This window comes from Lynx rufus, unplaced genomic scaffold (assembly GCF_022079265.1).
Source record: "Lynx rufus isolate CCGP_SWC_20201006 ecotype Redwood Valley unplaced genomic scaffold, mLynRuf1.p SCAF_36, whole genome shotgun sequence".
Lineage (NCBI taxonomy): Eukaryota > Metazoa > Chordata > Mammalia > Carnivora > Felidae > Lynx > Lynx rufus.
The window spans coordinates 3,180,672-3,200,134 of record NW_025814852.1 but is presented as its reverse complement, the minus strand read 5'-3'; the positions used below and the strand labels follow the sequence as shown (position 1 = coordinate 3,200,134).

General features: G+C 60.9%; 1 protein-coding gene across 2 annotated transcripts in view; it reads right to left on the bottom strand.

The window, feature by feature from the left end:
• Nucleotides 1-19,079, bottom strand: part of COL5A1 (collagen type V alpha 1 chain) — a 148,203-nt gene extending 129,124 nt beyond the window's left edge. For both annotated transcript variants that reach the window (XM_047093810.1, XM_047093811.1), the window contains exon 1: nt 18,959-19,079. In XM_047093810.1, coding sequence (XP_046949766.1) covers nt 18,959-19,079 — 121 coding nt within the window. The remainder of the gene's footprint in view (nt 1-18,958) is intronic.
• Nucleotides 19,080-19,463: the final 384 nt, after the last annotated feature.

Below are 19,463 nucleotides of genomic sequence, written 5' to 3'. Positions count from 1 at the left end.
AAAGGGCTTTAAAACGTTCCTGTGCTCTGATGCAGTGAGTCAGCGTCTAGGAATCCACCCCAAGGAAATAATAAGAGAGGCAGAAAGGATTTACCAGAAAGATGTTCATCCAGGTGTTATGTATAAAGCGAACAACTGGAAGTGACCCAAGTCCAGCACTAGAGCAACAGAGACATGAACCCCAGTGCGGGCGTATACAGTCCGTGACCAGCAGCCATGGCAACATTTAGAGTGTAACGACCAAGGCAGGCGCCATACTGTTTCTGCCCGAGCTCAGCCAGGAAAAGGGGAAAGCGTGAGGACGGGGCTACTGAATGCCTGTGTCCCCCCAGAACTCATATAGTGAAATCGTCAGCCCCAGAGACGGCGGCTCCAAAGAGCTTCCTCACCCCTGCCAGTGTGCGAAGACACAGTGGAAGAAGGGTCCTCCCCCAATCACACCGACTCTTGACCTTAGACCTTCCCACCCTCCAGAACCGGAGGGAATAAACTCCTGTGGTTGATAAGCCACCCAGTTGGTGGTGTCCTGTTATAGCAATCCGCACACACCAAGAGAGAATGGAAAAGTAAAAGCAGGTTTCGTATTTTCCCAATTTGCTGTAGTAAGTATGCTATGTTTCATAGCCAAGAACAGTTAACAAGACTATTTGCGGAATTAGTAGAATCTCTGAATCTATAACCAAAGATCCTGAAACACTGACTCGCCACTTCCCTGTTCCCTAGATGATGTTTCTCTGACGTTTTACTGTCAATTACACGGCTTTCCTTCCTTCTCGCCCCCCGTCCACGTCCCGCCTCTGCCGAGAGCCCCTATTCCTCCCACATCCCCCGCTGCTCCAGAGCCAGCCCCTGCCCCCACTAACTCCTAAGACACGGTCAGCTCCTCATCACTATCCTGGCGGCTCTGCCAGCTGCTGTTACAGCCAGAAGCATCCTGTGTCTCAATTCAAGTCAACGCACACAGCCTGAGACTCCAGTTGTGCCTGGTACCGTGCTAAGTAAGCACTCAGAGGCTCAAGTGAGTCAGTCTTTCCTCGCCCTCAGGGAGCCTCAAAGTGGACGTCTGTGTGGTCATACCACCCTGACACTAGAGCGGGCCGTGGTGTGGTGGACGGGGCAGCGCGGTGCCATGACAGAAGAGGGGATGGAGGTCAGGGGTGGATTCACGGTCCAGGTTCATGGGTGGGTGGATGGATTTATGGTCTGGATGGGTGGGTGGGTGGTGGAATGGGTTGACGGTCTGGATGGATGATGGGTGGTAGAATGGGCTGACGGGCTGGGTAGATGGGTTCATGGAAGGCTGGAATGGGTTGATGGTCTAGATGCACAGTGGGTAGTGAAATGGGTTGATGGTCTAGATGGATGGTGGGTGGTGGAATGGGTTCATGGTCTGGATAGATGGTCGGATGGATGGAATGGGTTGATGGTGTGGATGCACGGATGGATGAGCAGGTGGGTTAACGGTATGGATAAGCAATGGACAGACGGGTGGGTGGGTACACTGGGTAGGTGGATGGATGGATCAGTGGATAAAGACGGCAATATGCCCTTGCCAACGAAAACCCAATTAAAGGCACGAAAGCCTCATCTCTCGACATTCTTCTCTGCCACTCTACTCATACTATGCTTCAGTCACACTAACTCCGAATTCAAAGGCCAAGGTCACACAGCATCAAGGGGTTTGCACATCCCGTTCCCTGTAGTTGGAATCTTCCTGCTGCCCCAACTGCCGCTCGTGGCGAACCCCCACTCATCTTGTGGACCTCAGCTTAGAGGTGTCACCTCTGGAAAGGTATCCCTAGGCCCCACGCGGGGGACCGGTGGCCCTCCTCTGTGCTCACTCTTCGAGTATTAGATTAAACCAATGAAATGGACGCCGAACCATTTCGGCCCCCAAGATGGCACTTCCCCATGGTTCAGCCGAACAGACCGGTCGCACATTCCTGTGAGTTGCCCGTGAGCCTGGCACGCCCATAACACTCTCACGATGGGCAAGCAAATGAAGGGGTCTCAGCTCCTCCCCCCACAGTTCTGTGCTCTGCCAGGACAGACCACCTCCCCGGTGGGAATAAGAGTGGCTCAAGTTTGGGGGCCAAAGTTTACCTCCCAGCAGTGACCTTGTGGGAACAGGACACAAAGGGCCCTAAGGGTCAAGTGGGGATGTCAGCTCTTCTAGGGCAGAGGGGACTCCGTTGTCATTTGACGTCACAATGCCCCTCCCCCAACTCACCAGATGAAGGACCCTCAAAGCCTCGTGTCCCCGCTGGTTTTTGGAGGGCGGGGCAGGTGCCATTCACAGCCTGAATGCTGCCACCCACACAGAAGGTAAGATGCGCGAGCCTTCAGTCCCCAGGCGGGTGTGTGGCCCTCCACGTGCTGTGCGGTTCCCACAGGAACAGGGCCACATCTCAGACCCTGCTCTCAGCCGCACGGCGCTGGCACTTTTTCACCTTTGTGAAGCGAAGACACTGTCAGCACCTACTTCCGAGGATTAAAACAGACGATGCCTCTGGAGTTCTGCCCCCAACCCACTGTGGGACTCTAGGTGAGGTACGGGCCAGCCTCAGTTTCCCCACCTGCACAATGAGTGCATGGCGGTCACGGAGGACAGTTTCGGTTCCACAGATCTATGCGTGTGTGCTCCTCTTGTCAAAAGATCACCGACTGTCACATGCACAGCCATCTGGTAAGAGTCCCTTCCCGAACTGCTCATTTCTGTCTCTTTTTCACTCCCCCCCCCTTTTTTTTCAATTTACTTTTGAGAGAGAGAGAGACAGAGCGCGAGCAGGGGAGGAGCAGAGACAGAGGGAGACCTAGAATCGGAGCAGGCTCCGGGCTCCGAGCTGTCAGCACAGGGCCCGACGCGGGGCTCGAACTCATGAGCTGTGAGATCGTGGCCTGAGCCGAAGTCCACGGGCTCAACCGACTGAGCCCCCCGGGCCCCTCCCCTTCTTTTCAACCACAACTTTTTCAATTGACTGAGGCACTGGGGCCCAAAGCAGCCGCCTGCCAGCAGGAAAGGCCCGCGGCTCCTCCCGGAGCGGCCAGCCCACACCTCCTTGTCCCCCGTCTCCATTAGCCACACACCTGCCCACCTTGCCGCCACCCACGTGCTCCAATGAGCCCTCACCCGACTCACGAGATGCTGACAGGGCTGCACCCAGCCCTCCACTTGAGCGAAAAACCACGGGTCCCCACGTCTGTGCCTCCTTCCTCATCACCCACGCACACGCAAGCCCACGGATGTGTTTTTCCCTTTAATGGTGACGGACTCAGACCCGGGAGACCAATCGGTTGCAGGAAATAGGAAGGCAGGAAAGCCCGGCCCTCCTCCTTGCACTGTGTTCCGCGCTGTGGCCGCAGAACGTTCCGGTCTACGCGGCTCTGGCGACGGGAACGGGCCACCTCAGTCCTCTGCCCTGCCAGCCAGTGCCACCCCGCCGGCCCGCTACAGGTGTCTGCGTACATTCGCGTATCAACGGGGAAAAAGCCAAGACCCGCGGAAGTTGCCAGGCGGTTTTCGTGTTCTGACAGATACCGCAACCGCCTGGCGTGGACGGACAGCGTGCGAGGGCACCCGCTTCGCCTCCCTCCCTGGAGCCGAAGCGTGTGCTGTCTGTGTTGGTTCCTCGTCCGCCTGCCCAGGGGGGAGCGTGTCCCCCGGGGTCTCACCTGCATTCCTTGCCAGGGAGCCAGCATCCGCTAGTGCGTTTAAAGACTATCCGTATCTTCCTTCCTAAGAACTCTTCGGGTCTTTTCTGCGTCTCCTTTTCTGGAGGAGGGAGGGGTGGTTCTGGCCTTTTCTTACTGACTTAGAGGAGTTGTAAGTATTACAGCAGATCAACCCCTTCTCTGTGACACACGCTCACGTTCCACTTTCTTTTTCTGGCTTCCTTTCTTTTTTTCTTTCTTTCTTCCTTCTTCTTTCTTCCTTTTTTCTCTCTTTCTTTCTATCTGTCTCTTTCTTTCCTCCTTCCTTTTTCTTTCTTTCTTTTTGTCTTCCTTCTTTCTTTTTGTCTTCCTTCCTTCTTTCTTTGTCTTCCTTCCTTCCTTCTTCTCTTTCTTTTCTTTGTCTTTCTTCCTGCCTTCCTTCTTCTTTCTTCCTTTCTTTCTTTTTCCTTCCTTCCTTTTTTCTTTCTTTCTTCCTTCCTTTCTCTTTCTTTCTTTCTTTCTTTCTTTCTTTCTGTGTTTCTTTCCTTCCTTCCTTCCTTCCTTCTTTTCTTTCTTCCTTCCTTCTTTCTTTCTGTCTTCCTTCCTTCCTTTTTCTTTCTGTCTTTTTGTCTTTCTTCCTTCTTCTTTCTTTCTTCCTTCCTCTTTCTCTTTCTTTCTTTCTTTCTTTCTCTTTCTTTCTTTCTTCTTTCTGCCTTCCTTCCTTTCCTTTCTCTCTTTCTTTCAGTCTTTCTTTCTTTCTTTCTTTCTGATTGGTTGTTTCGGGTTTTGTTTTGGAACTCTTGACACTTATGGAGTAAAACTTTTATTTTCTTTTACAACTTCTGGGGTTTCTGTCGTACTGGGAATGGCATTCCCACCCCCAGATTGTAACACCCAGTCTCCCACGATTCCTTCTGGGAGAGAGCTCTGCGATTTCGTTTGCACAGTTCCCATCTCTGATCCATCTGGAACGCGTTTAGACGCAAGAGGAAGGCAGGGTCCAGATGGTGTGTTCGCTCTTCCAGCCCATTTCAGTGACTAATCCTTTCGCTCCCGGCCAACGGCCAACGTGAAGGCCACCTTTATCAAGCCCTGAATTCCTGCGGGGGCTGTGCCTTAACACCCACAGAGCAAAGGCCACCCAGAGCCCCCCTTCATGCCCACGTGGGGCGGGGGGGAGTCTGCTGCTTACCTAGCCCCCAGCACACTCTCCTCCCCACCAGACAGCAGCCTGAGGGAGGAAGCATGAGCCACCGGGGTAGACGCAGCTCGGGTCAAGTCCAAGGCAGCGTGCCCCACGAACACAGCCCCTTACAGCATCAGGAGATGGAAACGACCCACGTCCAACCACAGGAGACACGGTCAGGGAATCAGGCTTTTTACGGCGGCCGTGACGGAGGACGGAATGCTGTCCTTATAGAGTGAGGGGAGAACGTCCAAATCAGGACTTGTGCTGGGACTCCTCAGCCTTCTCCTTGCGGGGGAGGGCGCTGGGCGGGGCCGGGGCTGCGCCCTGATTTCCAGGCCAGCCGCCACGCCTCTCCCTCAGTCCCCTCCTCTCTGTGCTCAGACCCAGTAGAGTTTGAGTGTGGGGATTACCAGTGAGTTTTATTTTCTCTATACTTTTCTTTTTCCACAAGGACTGTTACAAAAATGCATCCTCCTTCATTAAAAAACATACACCATTAAAGAAGGAGGAGGAGGGGAAGGCATCTAAGGAGAGGGTGCGCCCCTCCCTCCCGGACATGGCCTCAATGGGACACAGCTGGCGTCTCTGCAGAGCCCCCCCAACACCCGGCCTGGTGGGAGCTCCCCCCGCCTCTCCCGGCCCCGCCCCTCCTCTGAGCGTCCACACCGTGTCCCCCGGATGCCCTGGGCAGCACAGCTCACCCCCAAGTCCCAAGTCCCAAGTCCAGGCACACCAGCAGCCTGGCCACAACATGCCCTCAGAGCCACCGTGTACACAGCCGGGAGGTCTCGGGAAGGATGTGGACGGGGACGCGGAAACAGACAGGCCGGGGGCCAGCCCGGTCCTGGCCCGGCCCATGCCGTCAGCGGGGGTCTTCGACTGGCTTCTGACCCCCGGTCTCCCCAGCACTCAACAGGCACTGCTCTTCCTCTCTCGGGGCGGCAGGGGGCTGGGGGGTCAGGACGGGGCAGCACAAGGGAGGTGAGCCTTGCTTAGACTGAGGCACGCCAGGGCCTGCCACGCACTGACCACGGCAGCCCGGGTCTCCCCCTCGCCCCGGGGCCAGGCGGCGTGTCCCTGCATCCAACTGAGCCGCGCAGCCGTGTGCAGGCTCTGGTGCTCGGTAAATGCCCGGCGGCCTTCAACCAGCCCCTGGGCAAAGCTGCGCACGGTGCCCGCCCAGCGGGCAAGCGCACAGAGCAGGTGAGCCGCACGCTCATCCACAGCCCCGGAGTCCGGTTACGGCCTCGGACGCGGAGTCTGCGGCCCAGCAGAGACGCCACGGACGCCAGGTCCAGGGCGCCGTTTCCGGGCCAGAGCGCTCTGGGAGAGTCAGCTCCCTCCCATCCCGATGGGGCAGCTGCCACACCGCCCCCTCCTTCCAGAGTAGTGACGGCTGAGGCCGGGCCGGGTCGGAAGAGGCAGGAGGGCCCAGGGGCCGCAGGACGTGGGGGCGGAGAAGGACCCCGGAAGCCCTTACCTCGGGCCTGCTCTCCGTCTCCGTGCTCACCCCCGCCCCACGGCCTCCCCGCGGGCCCTGGGCCCTGAGCTGTGCGCTGGGCAAGGTCAGGAGCACTCAGGGAGGGAGCTCACCCCGTGCAGCTGGGTCCCGCTGGGCCAACCCTCCAGCTCAGAGTTTCCCAAGGCGCCGAGAAGTCACAGTGGGGAGGAAGGGGCAGCAGGACAGAGAGCAAGCATGAGTCGTCAGAGAAAAATGTGCGAGAGCCTGGTGCCTGACATACCCCAGAGACGGGCCGCTGCTCTGAACAGCACGGGCCTCAGGGCCCTGCCCGGGTGCAGTCGTTCACGGGCTGTTTATACTACCGCCGAAATCAGATCAGGAAATATTTTAACAAGTGACTGGAAAAAGACCAGACTACCCCTCTTCGGAGGGTTTTCATCTTTATTTTCTTGCCGAGATATTGACCAGGCACCAGTGTTTATGGAGAAAGGCACAAGCCTGGAGGCCGGGGCTTTCGCTGGGGCTCAAATTCAGCACAGGGAGGACTGGGTCATGGGAACCAAGAGGTGGACAGAGGAGTGAGCCCGGGCTCTGCAAAAGCAGCCGCCCCGGGGAGGCGGCTCGGAGCGTCGCGCGTGCGATCCTGGGGTCCGCGTGCGGGAGGCAGCGTCCCGGAGGCAACAGGACCGACCCCGTCACCCACCTGGACATCCCGCAGAACCGAAGTGGTTCAAGGTAAGGGCTCAGGAAAGAAACAGAGGCCTGGAGAAGGGCAGGCAGAGCCTATTTAAGGAATTCCAAAACGGGGCGGAGAGAGATTCTGGAAGTGATTTACGGGGTATGATTGATCCCAGAATTAAAGGAGGCCTGGACAGGGTCATCTGGAGAGCTGGCAGCTAAGGAGCTGGGTGACGACTGGGAAATGTTCCAGAAGACCAAGTGGGAAGGGGTTGGCCGGAGGAGGCGGCCTGGGGTATTCAAAGCCACGTTCCAATCTCAGGTCTGTTCCTCGTTAGCTGAGTCACTGGACGGATCCCCACCATACGGACCTGGTGGGAGCAAGCGATCCCGGGTGGAAAGCCCCCAGCACAGAGGAGGCGCTCGGCACGCCAGCCAGCTACGAGTCCCCGGGACCAGAGACACCAGAAGAACAGTGCTCACACCTGCTTAAGGGCACACGTACACACAGGCACACACCGTGCACAAGCTGGTCACTTGCTGGGGGACCCCTCGAGAGACCTGGGATGGTCCGACTGCCGTGTGAAGCGTGTCACCGAGCGCAGATTCACGTCAGGGCAGGACAACCCAGGGGAGCCCTGAGCCCAGACTCCGATCCACCAGACCACGGGCCCCGTTCCCCAGGCTGGGCACCCAGACGAGACGTTCTTCCACACCTGCGCGGCCAAATCCCAATCCCTCCGCCGCCTCTCTCCCTGGGCCCCTCCAGGGGTACCACACCCGGGACGGCCGTCTCTGCCAGCCAGCGTGGCACTCTCCTCCTCCCCCAGGATAGCCCGGGCCCCCTCTCGCCTGCCCATCCTTCCCTCAGGGTCTGGGAAGCCCTCTGGGTTCAAGCCCACACGACTACCTACAGAGCCCCCCACCCCCACCCCCGACACCGCGTGTGGTGAATCGTGCCCCTTGACAGGACCCACGCCTAGGGGTGCCTAGAACCGTGGCCCCTTGGTCTCAAATAAATTGAAACCCCCTGACTCTTCCAAGTAGAGGGGTCTGGCCCGTGCGGTGGGGCAGCTGTGTTACCCAAGCAGCAAAGTTCCCGAAGCAGCAGACCGATGCTCGAGGAGGCATGATCCGTTTTAAGAGCAAACCAAGAGGAGAACTCTCTTGATCCCCGGTCCCTGGCAAGCCCGCAGACCCTCCCTGGCTGCTGGGACCCCTCGTAGGCATTTTGCCAATAAGATGAAGTCTGGGCCCAGAAACCAGGCCTCGGGGCATCGGTTTCCTCGGGCTTTTTAGTTTCCTTTCCTGGAATGTTGACAGTTTAAAGATGTAGATGAGGTGCTGGTCCAGCCTCCCTGACCTAGGAGAGGTTACGGCCGGGCCACAGCGGCTTGCCTCTTGGGACACCTGATCGACCGCTCGACCCCCACGCTGCCCACAGAGGGCAAGGCTGCTTAAAGCGACCCCACCCTGATCTTTCGCAACATCTGGCTGTGGCTGGCACAGATAGAGCCCACATGCCCCTTTCATCGTGTGTCAACTGACATTAAACAGGCAAGACCTACCTGGCTAGGATCCTCTCCCCCTCTCTTTCCTTCCCAGTTAAATGGAAAGAATGAGTCAGACCAGGGCAGCTCACCCCTCGTACAAACACTGGCCTCGCAGCCGAACGCAGGGCGCAAGACCTAATCCCACAGACCTCATCTAAGAAGTATGAGGAGGGCGCCGTGGGGCCCAGGACCCAGGCTGGCTTCGTCCTGCCCTCGGGCCCGGCACCCGCCACCAACCAGGACCTGGGGAGGCACACGGCAGGCAGAGAGGTCACCCACGGTGGTCCCCAGGCTTCACCAACCTCCCCCGTCAGCCGCCTGTTACCTAGATGAAGACCCCAGAGAAGAAGGCGGTGGTCATGCCTCCGATGGAGCCGAAAGCCCCTCCCCTGGCTGTGAGGTCTACCCTCTGGACTCCGACTCCCCAAACAGGGCCTGGATACATGGGAGTTCCATAACAGAAACGCTATCGAGGGCCCCAACTCTGCCACTTACTAGCGCTGGGGTTTCTGTGGGCCTCAGTCTCCTGGCCTGGGGGATAGAGAGGACACCTTTTCCCTTGGAAGGATGTCATCAGGACAAAACGATACACAGAAGCCCTCAGGAGACGGGAAACGGAAGGAAGAAAAGTCCTAGAGACTCTCACCCTTGGCCTTCAGAGAAACTTCTCAAGCAAGCACACCTCCCACCTGGGTCACATGCTGTTCCCGCCTCTGTTCCCAAGGAGAGGCCTGTGGAGCCCAGGGTCTGACTGTCCCTCAGCTGCCCTCCGGCCGATTAGAATGGTGGGTGGCCCCCACAGCCTGCAGGACAGTCAGGCCAATCGGCCTGTCCCCAAGTCCCCAGCCCTCTCAGGGTTGGGGGGGGGGTGGTAAGAACCCGCCAGCATGTGCCCTCCAGCCCCCGCACAGCAGCCCTCCCAGCACCTGTCCACAGGGACAGGCCTGTGGCGCTGCAGGGAGGGAAAGGGCCGGCTGGTTCCGAGCCGGGAGACCCACCTCGGGCCTGGCCTGTGCTGCCCCCAGCGTGCTCCCCCCTCCCCATGCCGGTCCTCGTGTCACTGACACAATCAGAAGGCAACGAAATGACGGAAACGGAGAGGGTCTCCACCTTGAAGTGACTTTCGCTTATTTCCGGTGAGCAAGGAAGCTTTCGGAAGCTCGAAGGCCCTGCGGTTTGTGGCATAAGGGTGAAACCCACAGGCTCTGGAGGCTGGGTTCCAGCACTTTCCACCGTGGGTGCTGCCGTGAGGTGTCTGGCAAATGGCAGCCACCAAACCCGCCCTGGACAGACCTGAGATGCTCCAGCCCCGCGGGTCCCAGGACGAATCTGTGAGGTTCAATGCCATCCCCTCACGGTGCACACCCAAGACCGCTGGGCTCCCCTCCCAGCCGTGGGACATGGGGCCTGGATGCCAGGGCACCACTTCTCGGCAGCCTTTGACCCCAGGAACCCCCAAGCCCTCTAGTTCTGAGTTGATTCATCTGCAAAACAACCCCCAGGGCAGAGGCCAGACCACCGACTCCCAGTAAGACATCCCATTCCTTCCCCAGGAGCCCGGGCATGTCCGCCGTCCCGGCCTCGCCCTGCTGGGCCAAGGAAATGGGCCCCCGGTAGTTCCCTGGTATTCAATGCCGTAGAAGGGTGGACGGCCTGAAGCCGCTGTCCTAGGTAGGCCCTGTGTGCTGGCTCATCGGTGTCTCCCACACTCATCCCCTGAACTTCCCTTTCAAAGCCAGAGACGTGGCGGACTTCGGGAGGGACGGGAAGAGAGGGGGCCCGGGGAGGTGCAGACCCGGGCTCCGTCGTCTGCTCTCGTCCTCGGGGATCCCCAGTGGAGCCCACTCAAAGCCCCACCTCGCAGGAAACCAGACCTGCTCGCCCGCCTCCTTGGCTCCCAATCAGTCCCAGAAAGCACCAGGCAAGCCAGGGCCCCAGACCCGGAGAACTCCAACCCTCTGCAAAACGCCAGCAAAGCTGCAGCCTTGGGACCAGCCCTTGGGGCGAGGACATTCCTGAGGGTTGGGGGAAGCCGTGCTACAGCTGAGTGACAGCCGCACAGGCGCTGGGGCGGCCGGGAGGGGACCCCACCCACAGCCTGCAGACCGAGCCTCGCCTGCCTGTGCACCCTGCTCTGCTGTTTGGCCCCAGCCAGCTCTGGGCAGCAGCCTCGCGCCCCGGGGACGCGGGGCCACGCAGGAACAGCGCTGCCGGTGTCCTCCTGTCTCGGGAGTGTCCCACTCAGGGCCTGCAACAGGTGGACGGTCCAGAGCCCAGGAGCCCAGCCCACGTCCTCCTTGGGCCTAAGGAGCACCAAGAAGGGTGAGGTCTGAGTTCTCTCCCGCGGCACTTTCATGAGCCCCTGTGGCCCAGCTCCGCGGCCCGAATGAGCTCCCCTGCATCTACCCACATATACTGACGCCCTGCACTTACCACACGGCAATAATAACTGTGAGAGCCGGCACTGTGACGGTGCAATTCCTGTGTGACACCCCCCCGCCCTTCCAACAGTCTTCTGAGACAGGTGACGCTTCTATGCCCATTTCACAGATGGGGAAACTGAGGCACAAAGAGGCGCTCAGAGGTGCCTCGGCACCCGTGCTGAGCCCAGGCACTCGGGATAGGTAAGACGCGAGCACCCTGCCCTCCCAGCTCCCGAGGGAACCGAGAGCGTGGCCATCGGCCGCACGACCCGCCTCTCCAGGCCCCTGAATTCTGAACTCATCCGTGCATCCTCCCTCCCACACGGACACGTCACAGAGAGGGAAGTACTCATGCTGAACGTGCTGGGCAGAGTCTCCAGCTGAGCGTGACGTGATGTCAGGGGCCAGTGCCATGGTCACCGGGGTTGGGGAGGGGGGCTGGATGGCACGAGGTTAGCCGCCGCTGACACCACTCGACCCCGTGTGGATTATGGGGAGTTGTGTTACCTTTCACGTTTCCCCCAATCGCTGCTTCTGGAAGGTGGGGCCACCCGGAAGAATGCAGGGCAGACACAGGGAGGGGGAGCCTCTGCCCCCTCCTCGTCCCTCCCGGCCCTGCTCCCCTTGTAGGCGCCCCCCACCATTTATGCGGAAGCCTACAGCCTACCTATTCAGGTGAGGGAGGCCGACCCTGAGAGAGCGCTGGCCTGTCCCGCCCTCTCCAGCTCGGGCTGACCCCAGGGCCTCCCCTGGAGCCCCCTGCCCGCCTCACCAGCAGTGCCCACCCCCCAAGCCGGCCCCACCACACTGGGTGCCCAAGGAGGACCCACACACTCCCTGCGGTCAGTGAAACCTAGCCACTCTCCCAGCAGAACTGAGTGCAACGGGCCTTATTTAAACTATAAATCTGAACAACAAAATAAGTCCCTGGAAAATAACCCCGTTTGGAAATCCTGTTCCCACACCTCCATCCTAGAAAGCGCCAGCCACCCCGGCCCTCTGGTGGGCGAGCACTCTCTGGCCCAGGAGGCACGGGGGACGCCGTCCCTTCCTCCCCTGCATGAAACCGGCTGAGGCCGGGCCACACTGTCCTCAGGAGGACGCGGCGTCCACGAGGGAGCTGGCTCGCAGAAGCAGCCCCCGGAGGAAGCCGGGGCTCCCCTAAGCATCTCACGCTGTGTCCAGAAAACACAGAACTGGGAAAAGCAAAGAAGAAACCGAACAGGAAAGAGATCGCGGTCACTGCAGCCTGGGCACATACTGAGGACGTGAGAAAACACCTTCCCCAGAGGCATAAACATTGCTCTGGCTTCCCTGAACCACACTGAGGTCCAGACGGCCCTTCCTTGTCCCTCAGCTCCCTGCACTGCCCGCCCCTGCGCAGGGCTCAGGGCTCTGGGCTCCCGGCTGTCCCCACACCCGGGTTCCGGGAACCGACCCAAGCTGGCCAGGGCACCAAGGGCCCGCTGGACACACAGCCACCCCCTGTCCTCCCCAGGAAGGTCTTGACCTTCAGCCAGGCGCAGTGCCCTGGGAACAGACCAGCCCAGGATCAGTAAGGAGGAGACCCGAGGCAGAGGCTCCCAGGCTACGCACCTGGGACCGTGGGCGGGGGGCGCAGACCTCGCTTTCAAGCACAAGGTCAGAAACAAAAGCCAGAAGCTGCCGAGACCCCCTCGCCTGGATCTGAGAATGGCATCTCACCAGCACCGGTGAGGGTCCTACACCAGCAGGAGGGCAAACTCACCCAGGGCCCGACCCCAACAACCACGGGGGCCTGACAAAGCAGGCTGGCCTCTGATTGGCCAGCGCCCGGTAGAGCTGGTAGGTACCTCCCTCTGATTGGCCAGCGCCCCAATGGGGACGGCTAGTGCCTCTCTCTGATTGGTCGATAGCACTCCCTCCCTGCTGGCCAATGTTTCACTACCTCCCACTTCGCACTTCCTGGACACAATCACCTGTTCTGGAGTCCGATTTGCGCACCGCGCCGGAAGTTCCTGTGCTGCAGGGACGCTCGCCTGCACCTGCCGCCCGTGCCCGGCCCAGACCTAGGTCGCGTTAGAGGTCCGCAAACACTTCCGGCCTAAGCGCGGCCACTCCCGGCAAGGGCCAGCCTCTCCTGCGGTTCCCTGGGACCCCTCTCCCGGGCAGCACCGCCCCCGGAGCTGCCCGCTGCGCCTCTCAGTCACCCTCGGCAGGATGCAAGACGATTACTTCCCACCTTCCAGTTGGGTTGAAACGCCCTCTGTCATTGAGAGATCGCTCTTTTTACAACGCAGGCTGGGAGGTTTAACATGGAAGTCACTCCTGGTGCAGGCACACATTTGTGGCGTTCGGTAAAACGACAGAAGACATGAGGATCCCTATTGCCAAAGTGCTGGCAGGGAAGACCAGGCCAGAAGAGTGACAGTCCCAGGCATGAAACACAGGTCCTGGCATCAGAAAACAAACGGACCCTCCGAGTCCTGCACGCAGACGTCGCAGTGCCCCCTGGAGCTCCGCAGAAGGAGATTTTGGAGAAACTGGGTCAGACTGGGTCCATCTCTTGGGTCTGAGTCACTGAAGAATGGCGACGTTCGCTTCTAATGTGGGGTTATTACTTAGGATGGGAATCGGCCAGAAAAACTACTGGGTGAGTCAAAGCTGATGGGGTGATGCGTCAGACCGTGTGACCCCCACGACCACACGTCCACGCACATCCACTCACGTCCGCCCGGGCGTTCATTCATTCCATAAATGGCTCTCCAGCCACCTCCGCGGGGCTGGCGCAAAAACAGCGTCTGGGTCTGCAAAGCGGCCACCTGCACCCACCGCAGAGAAAACCCTCCCGGTGCACCAGCCATCGCGGTCAGTCACACAGGCTCGTGAGCTGGTCTCGTTCACTCACCGGGGGACATTTCCCGTGCCACCTGTTCTCCTGTTTCTCCCGGGAGGGGGACACGGGCGCCACTGCCCACAGGAGAGACAGGGAGCCACTCACACAGCCAGCCGGTGAGCAGGGCCAGGCGCCCGGCACCAGACCCCATAACACGGCTTCGTGTCGCCTCAGGGCCCGGGAAACACAAAGTGGATACTGAGCTCACTCTGCGCTCTGCACGTGTTATGCATCGAGCCCTCCCCAAAACTCCTGCAGGACACGTGATCATCACCCCCTTCTAAAAAAAAAAAAAAAAGGGAAACTGAGGCACGGGGAGGCTAAATGCACGGTTGGTAGGAGGGGAGCCGCGGGGAAGCAAACCCAGGCTGGCCGGCTCCAGCCGCCCGCCCCGAGCATCACCCACACCCCAGTCCTCACGCTGTGCCCACAGCAAGGGCACGTCTGCCCGTGAGAAGGGCCAAAGCAGGCTCCGCCTTCAGGACCTCAGGCTCCCCTCCCGCCGAGCCAGGCCAGAAAGTGCGGACACCGGAGGAGTGGCTCATCCGGGGGAGCAAAAATAAGGAGGAAAAGAGAAACCCTGGTGTCATACTGCCCCCCTGTGAGGAAAAACATGTCATCAAATGATCAGGCCCAGCAGGACCCCGCTGGCCCCGCCGCAGGACCCCGCAGCCCCGGTGTTCCCCCTGCGGGCTCCACGGCCACCGTTCATCTCAGCACCGCCCATCGGGCGGGCGTGGCTCACGGCAAGGAGAGAAATGTCACCTGGCCCCCGGCTCCCCACACACACCAGGCCCGGCACACAGGACAGCCTCGGGAAACCACGCAAACACAGGCACGCGCAGGCGCACCGACACTCGCGCAGACACGTGGGTCCCCGCGCGTGGGCACATCACACACACGCACCTGCTCCCACACGCACACGGGCGTACCGCCCTCAAAGGGGCTCGTAGCACATTTCCGCACATGTTGCCACACGTGGCCTGGCCACATGAGCCCAGGAGGTGACGCGGGTGGGAAAGCGTCCCCACCACGCAGACGGGGTCCCACCCTGACTCAGCGGGATGACCGAGCCTCCTTCCGCTGCACTTCTTCGGGAACAGTCACATTTAAAGCCCATCGTGGCAACTGTGCTCTGTCCCTTCTGCAGAAATACCACCCAGAAGAGCTCGCGGAATAACGTCCTACGTAACTCGGGGGCTCACTGTGCATCAGGCACATTCCACACGAGCAACTGTCAGAGCAATTCTCCCCACTTTCCGGAGGGGAAAGCTGAGGCAAATGCTCAGTTGGCACTGACCTCCCAGCTGCCCACACTGCTCCTGGGGCTCATCTCCCCTCACATCTAACTGCCCATCCCCAGCACAGGAACCCAAAGTCGTGGCCAGAGGCGCCCCACCCGAGCTGAGACTGTCAGTTGGCACACGGGTCCCCGCACACGGGCAGAGAGGGTTAGGGCAGCCCCCCAGGTCTCCACTCGTCCCCCAAGAGACCCCCTCTTTTGTCACTGCAGCCACTTCTGCTGGCACCGCCTCCCTGGACAAGCGGTGCTGGGGGCGCCCTGCCAACCAAGCTAATGAGGGGCTTTCCAGCCAAGGGAAGCAGCCCCAGAGAACACGGAACACCAGAGCAGAGTTTGGGATGTCCTGCCAAGAAGGAGGGGTGGACAGGAGTAAAGCCAGAGGTGGATGAAGGCACCTGCTAAGGGAGGGGAAGAAGAAGAAGGAAAAGGCCAAGTTTAGTGTCACCTCCTCCAGGAAGCTTCCCCAGGTCTCCCCAATGGGACCAACCCTCCCAGATGATTTAAAGTGACACTTGGCACCAAAATGAACAGTGAAACAGACACACGTGCTGCCCAGAGGACTTGGGGGCTCCTGCACCGAGAAGCCCGCCCCCGCTCACCTCCGTCCTCCCATAACCCTCCAGGCCAGGGTGCAAAGGCCTTCCGGGTCCAGGTAGGTCATGCAGATGAGCGAAAGGCCAACTAAAGAGAAGGAACAGGACAGTGTAGACTGCTTTCAATCTGGTTCCTCTTGAAGGCATTCCAGTGAAAAAGGAGGGAGGGAGGGAGGGAGGGAGGGAGGGATAAGGGATGGAGGAAGTCGGGACCTAAACACTGTTGGCCAAAGGCAACTCATCCTTCGCCCCAGGGTGAAGGGGGGGGGCGCACATGTGGCAGGACCGCCCCCTCCCCCTGCATCTGCTGCTCTGGGCACCAGGCGTCCCCCAGGGAGAGCTGATAAATGGATGTGAAGTGAAAAGGTATCCCCCCCTCCCTCCTTAAGTCAAAGGCGCTAAGGCGCGGCCATGCTAAGCAGAAAGGAGACCCTCGCTCAGCGCCCAGATGCAGAGGTCACACAGACCCAGAACTTGGACTCCCGCATCTTGCAGGCCTGTGGGAGGGTCCGGTGACATGACGCGGGCACAGGGCCAGGCAGATGCCAGCACATCCGTTGTGATGTGCAGTTAACACATGCAGTGGTCTGGAGCGGGGAGGGGGGGGTGGGAACGGGACCCTGCTTTGCTCCTTAAATGCAAACCCAGGGTGCCTCAGGGTGTAGGTGATCATCGCTAGTCTGCCCTCTAACCGTTCTGTTATTAAGTGGGGGGGGGGGGGGGAGAGGGGGGGACAGTCTGCTCCCCACCCCCTCAGCTCCAGCCAACAGTGTCTGTGATCCAGGGAGGAGGCAGGGCCAGACGGCCAGAAGGCAGGGGCGGGGCAGGCGGGCATCAGCTGTGCTGGGCTAGGGCGTGGCCGCGGTGCTTGTCCAGAAATATCTGAAGGGTGGGGTAACGGGGCAGGCTCTGGCCGGCACCCCAGGAACAGCCCTGGAGCAACATCACAGGAGAAGGGACTTCGTGCCCCGCACCCGAAGAAACTCCTGCCTGGGGCCCCCGCTGGGTGGTCAGAGCCACTGGGCAGTGACCACAGCTCCGGCCCCTGCAGCCACTGAGATCTGGACCAGATGAGGGACAGGGCTCCAGGGAGCCAGCCTGGCCTCTGAACTCCTCCCACTGACTGCTCTGTTCTGGGGAGGAGGGAAAGGGGGAAGGATGGAAAAGGATGTCTTTCCAGCCAACTTGATTGAGTCAGAGGAAATTTAACCGTTTCGTATCTGTCAAGTCCCACGAAGCTTGGACGACTCTTCCCACAAAATTATTGCAAGAAGCAGGCACGTGACTGGACTCAGCCAATGACGGGCCGAGGAGATGACCTCAATTTCCAAATATTGGGGTCACGTTTCATTTCACATACTCCCCTCCACCCGTTACAATGTTAAAGGGCCCCAAATGCAATCTTAACTTTTCGTTCCTTCACACACTTGGCCAAGGGGAAGGTAGGAAAAAGAGCCATGTTCAGAGAAAACTCGGAAAACATCTGGCTCATCCCACAACGGAGAAAAGGACAGGCGCCTGGGAGGACCGCTCCCGCCTGCCCGCATCTGCGGTGGACAGCCGCCCTCCTTGGCCACGCACTGCCCATGACTTCGAGACGGGTCCCGCCCTGGGAGGTGGGACGGGTCTGGGAAACCCGCTCAGGAAAGCGGCTTCTTCACATGCTTCTAACGGTCTTTCTGACCAAAAGCCAAATGAGCAACTCCCGGGCCAGGGGCCAGGCTGCTGCCCCATCCCCTCTGCCACGTTTCTGCTTCCAAGGGGCCGCCCTCGGGAAAGAGGGGGTCGGAGAGGGGGCAGGGACTGCAGGCGCAGACAGAGCCCGGGAATGGAGCTGGGGGCCCACTGCAAAACCGCCAAAGGCATGAGCCCCAGCCTGCACCCGGCCCCGGCTTTTGGGGGTGACGACTCCCCTGAAGGGTTCCGTCCTGTGTTCCTGGGGAAAGCCCATCTGAGGAGCAGGACGGGGCTAAGGCCCTCGGCCACCATGGGGCCCCCACCGACTCCAGATCACTTTCCCGGAGGCCACAGTTGTCCCCCCCACCCCGCCTTCAACTGATCCCCGGGGCGTGGGGGTGGGGGGAGTCATTTAGCCCAGGACCTTGGGCACGTTGGTGGCAGCCCAGGGATGAGAGAGCAAGTCCCCAGAGCTGGGCTAGGCACCCCTCGGCTCCCACAGGCCCGTGCTGGCTGGACACCCCTACTCCTGCTCATTCTCTTTGGCCCACCACACACCCATCGCGCCAGGAAAAAGGGAAAGGGTATCTCAATCGGGAAGTGTAGCATGGAAAGTGATTCTTCCCACATGGCTTCAAATTACAAAGTGGCGGGGACAAGGGGGCGGGCGGTGGAGCTGCTGGCCAGCTGGGCCCCCCAATTCCCCTGACCTCGCACCAGCAACTCTGAGCCTCGTCTCCAGGCTTGTTAGTGGGGACTTGGGACATTCTGAGACCTCCGATGTCTGAGGCTGTGCAAAGACCCATCCCACAGGTAACCACCAAGGTGATGCTTAGAAGCCACGGTCCCATCAGGAAGCTGAGTGGGAGGGAGTCAGAGCTACAAGAGTCCAGGCAGGCGCCCAGGGGAGGGGGCTCCTTCCAAGTCAGACCTCTGGCAGGCAAGGGCCCCATCTGTGGACCATCTGAGCCTCTCTGCCCAGACGCCACCACCACCTCCCAGCTCTGCCCCGCAAACCCCATCTCTGGGAGGCAAACCCAAGAACAACTGCCTCCCCGGGGTCAGGAGGTGTGGGGGGGGGGGATTCGGAGCAGGGCTGGAGGGGCTGCGGCTTCTGGGATTCCCAGGCCGGGGGCCAGTGTCTCCCCCCCACCCCGCCCCAGGAGCCCGGCCGGAATTGACAGGCTGCGACTCTAGGGGGCGACCCTTTCCAGTTTTCGGGAGAGGAAGTTCTGCCGGCGCGAGTGATGTGGGACGGAGATCCTAAGTTTCGGGACAAAGTTTGCCGGCCTCGGGGACAGACCCTCTCGCCGATCCAGCGCCAGGCCCTTCCTCCGCGCGCGCCGCGGCCCCACCCGGCCGGCCCTCTGGCGCGCAGGGGTACCGCGCTGGCGCGTCTCCCTCCCCGGGCCCCAAGGCTGGCATTCGGAGAGGCGGCCCTCGCGTTCCCCGAGCTCGCGGGTGGCGGTGGGGGGGGGGGGTGGAGGGGGGAGAGCGCCCCGGAGGCCGGCGGGGGCCGGGAATGACAGCCGCCCCCGCGCCCCAGCGCCTTACCTGCGCGGCTCAGAGGCGGCGCCCACAGCAGCAGCAGCAGCAGCAGCAGCAGCGGTGGGGACAGCAGCGGGGCGCCCGGGCGCGGCGGGCTGCGCGCTTTCCAGCGGGTGTGGACGTCCATGCCGGCGGGGCGCGGGTCGGGGCGCGCGGGGACGCACGGGGGCGCGGGGCGCGGCCCGGGAGGGAGCGGACTCGGCGGGGACCGCGCGCTCTAGGAAGTCATGGGGAGCAGCCGCCGGCGTTCTCTTTGTGGCGGTGGCCCTCGCGCCGGGGCCGGCTGGCGCGCTCGCCCACGCGCGGGGGGTCGACCTTGGCCCGCGGGGCGGCCGGGACCCCGCTCGGCTCACCGCCCTCGCCTCCTCGCCCCCTCCGACTCCTTCTCGCCGCCTCCTCGCCGCCGCCGCCCCGCGACCCGCTCCCCGTGCGCGCTCCGCTCGAGCGAGGTCCTGCGCCAGCCGCGGGGACGGAGAGTGCCGACCTCGCCTTGGGCGCCGTGCTCTTTTCC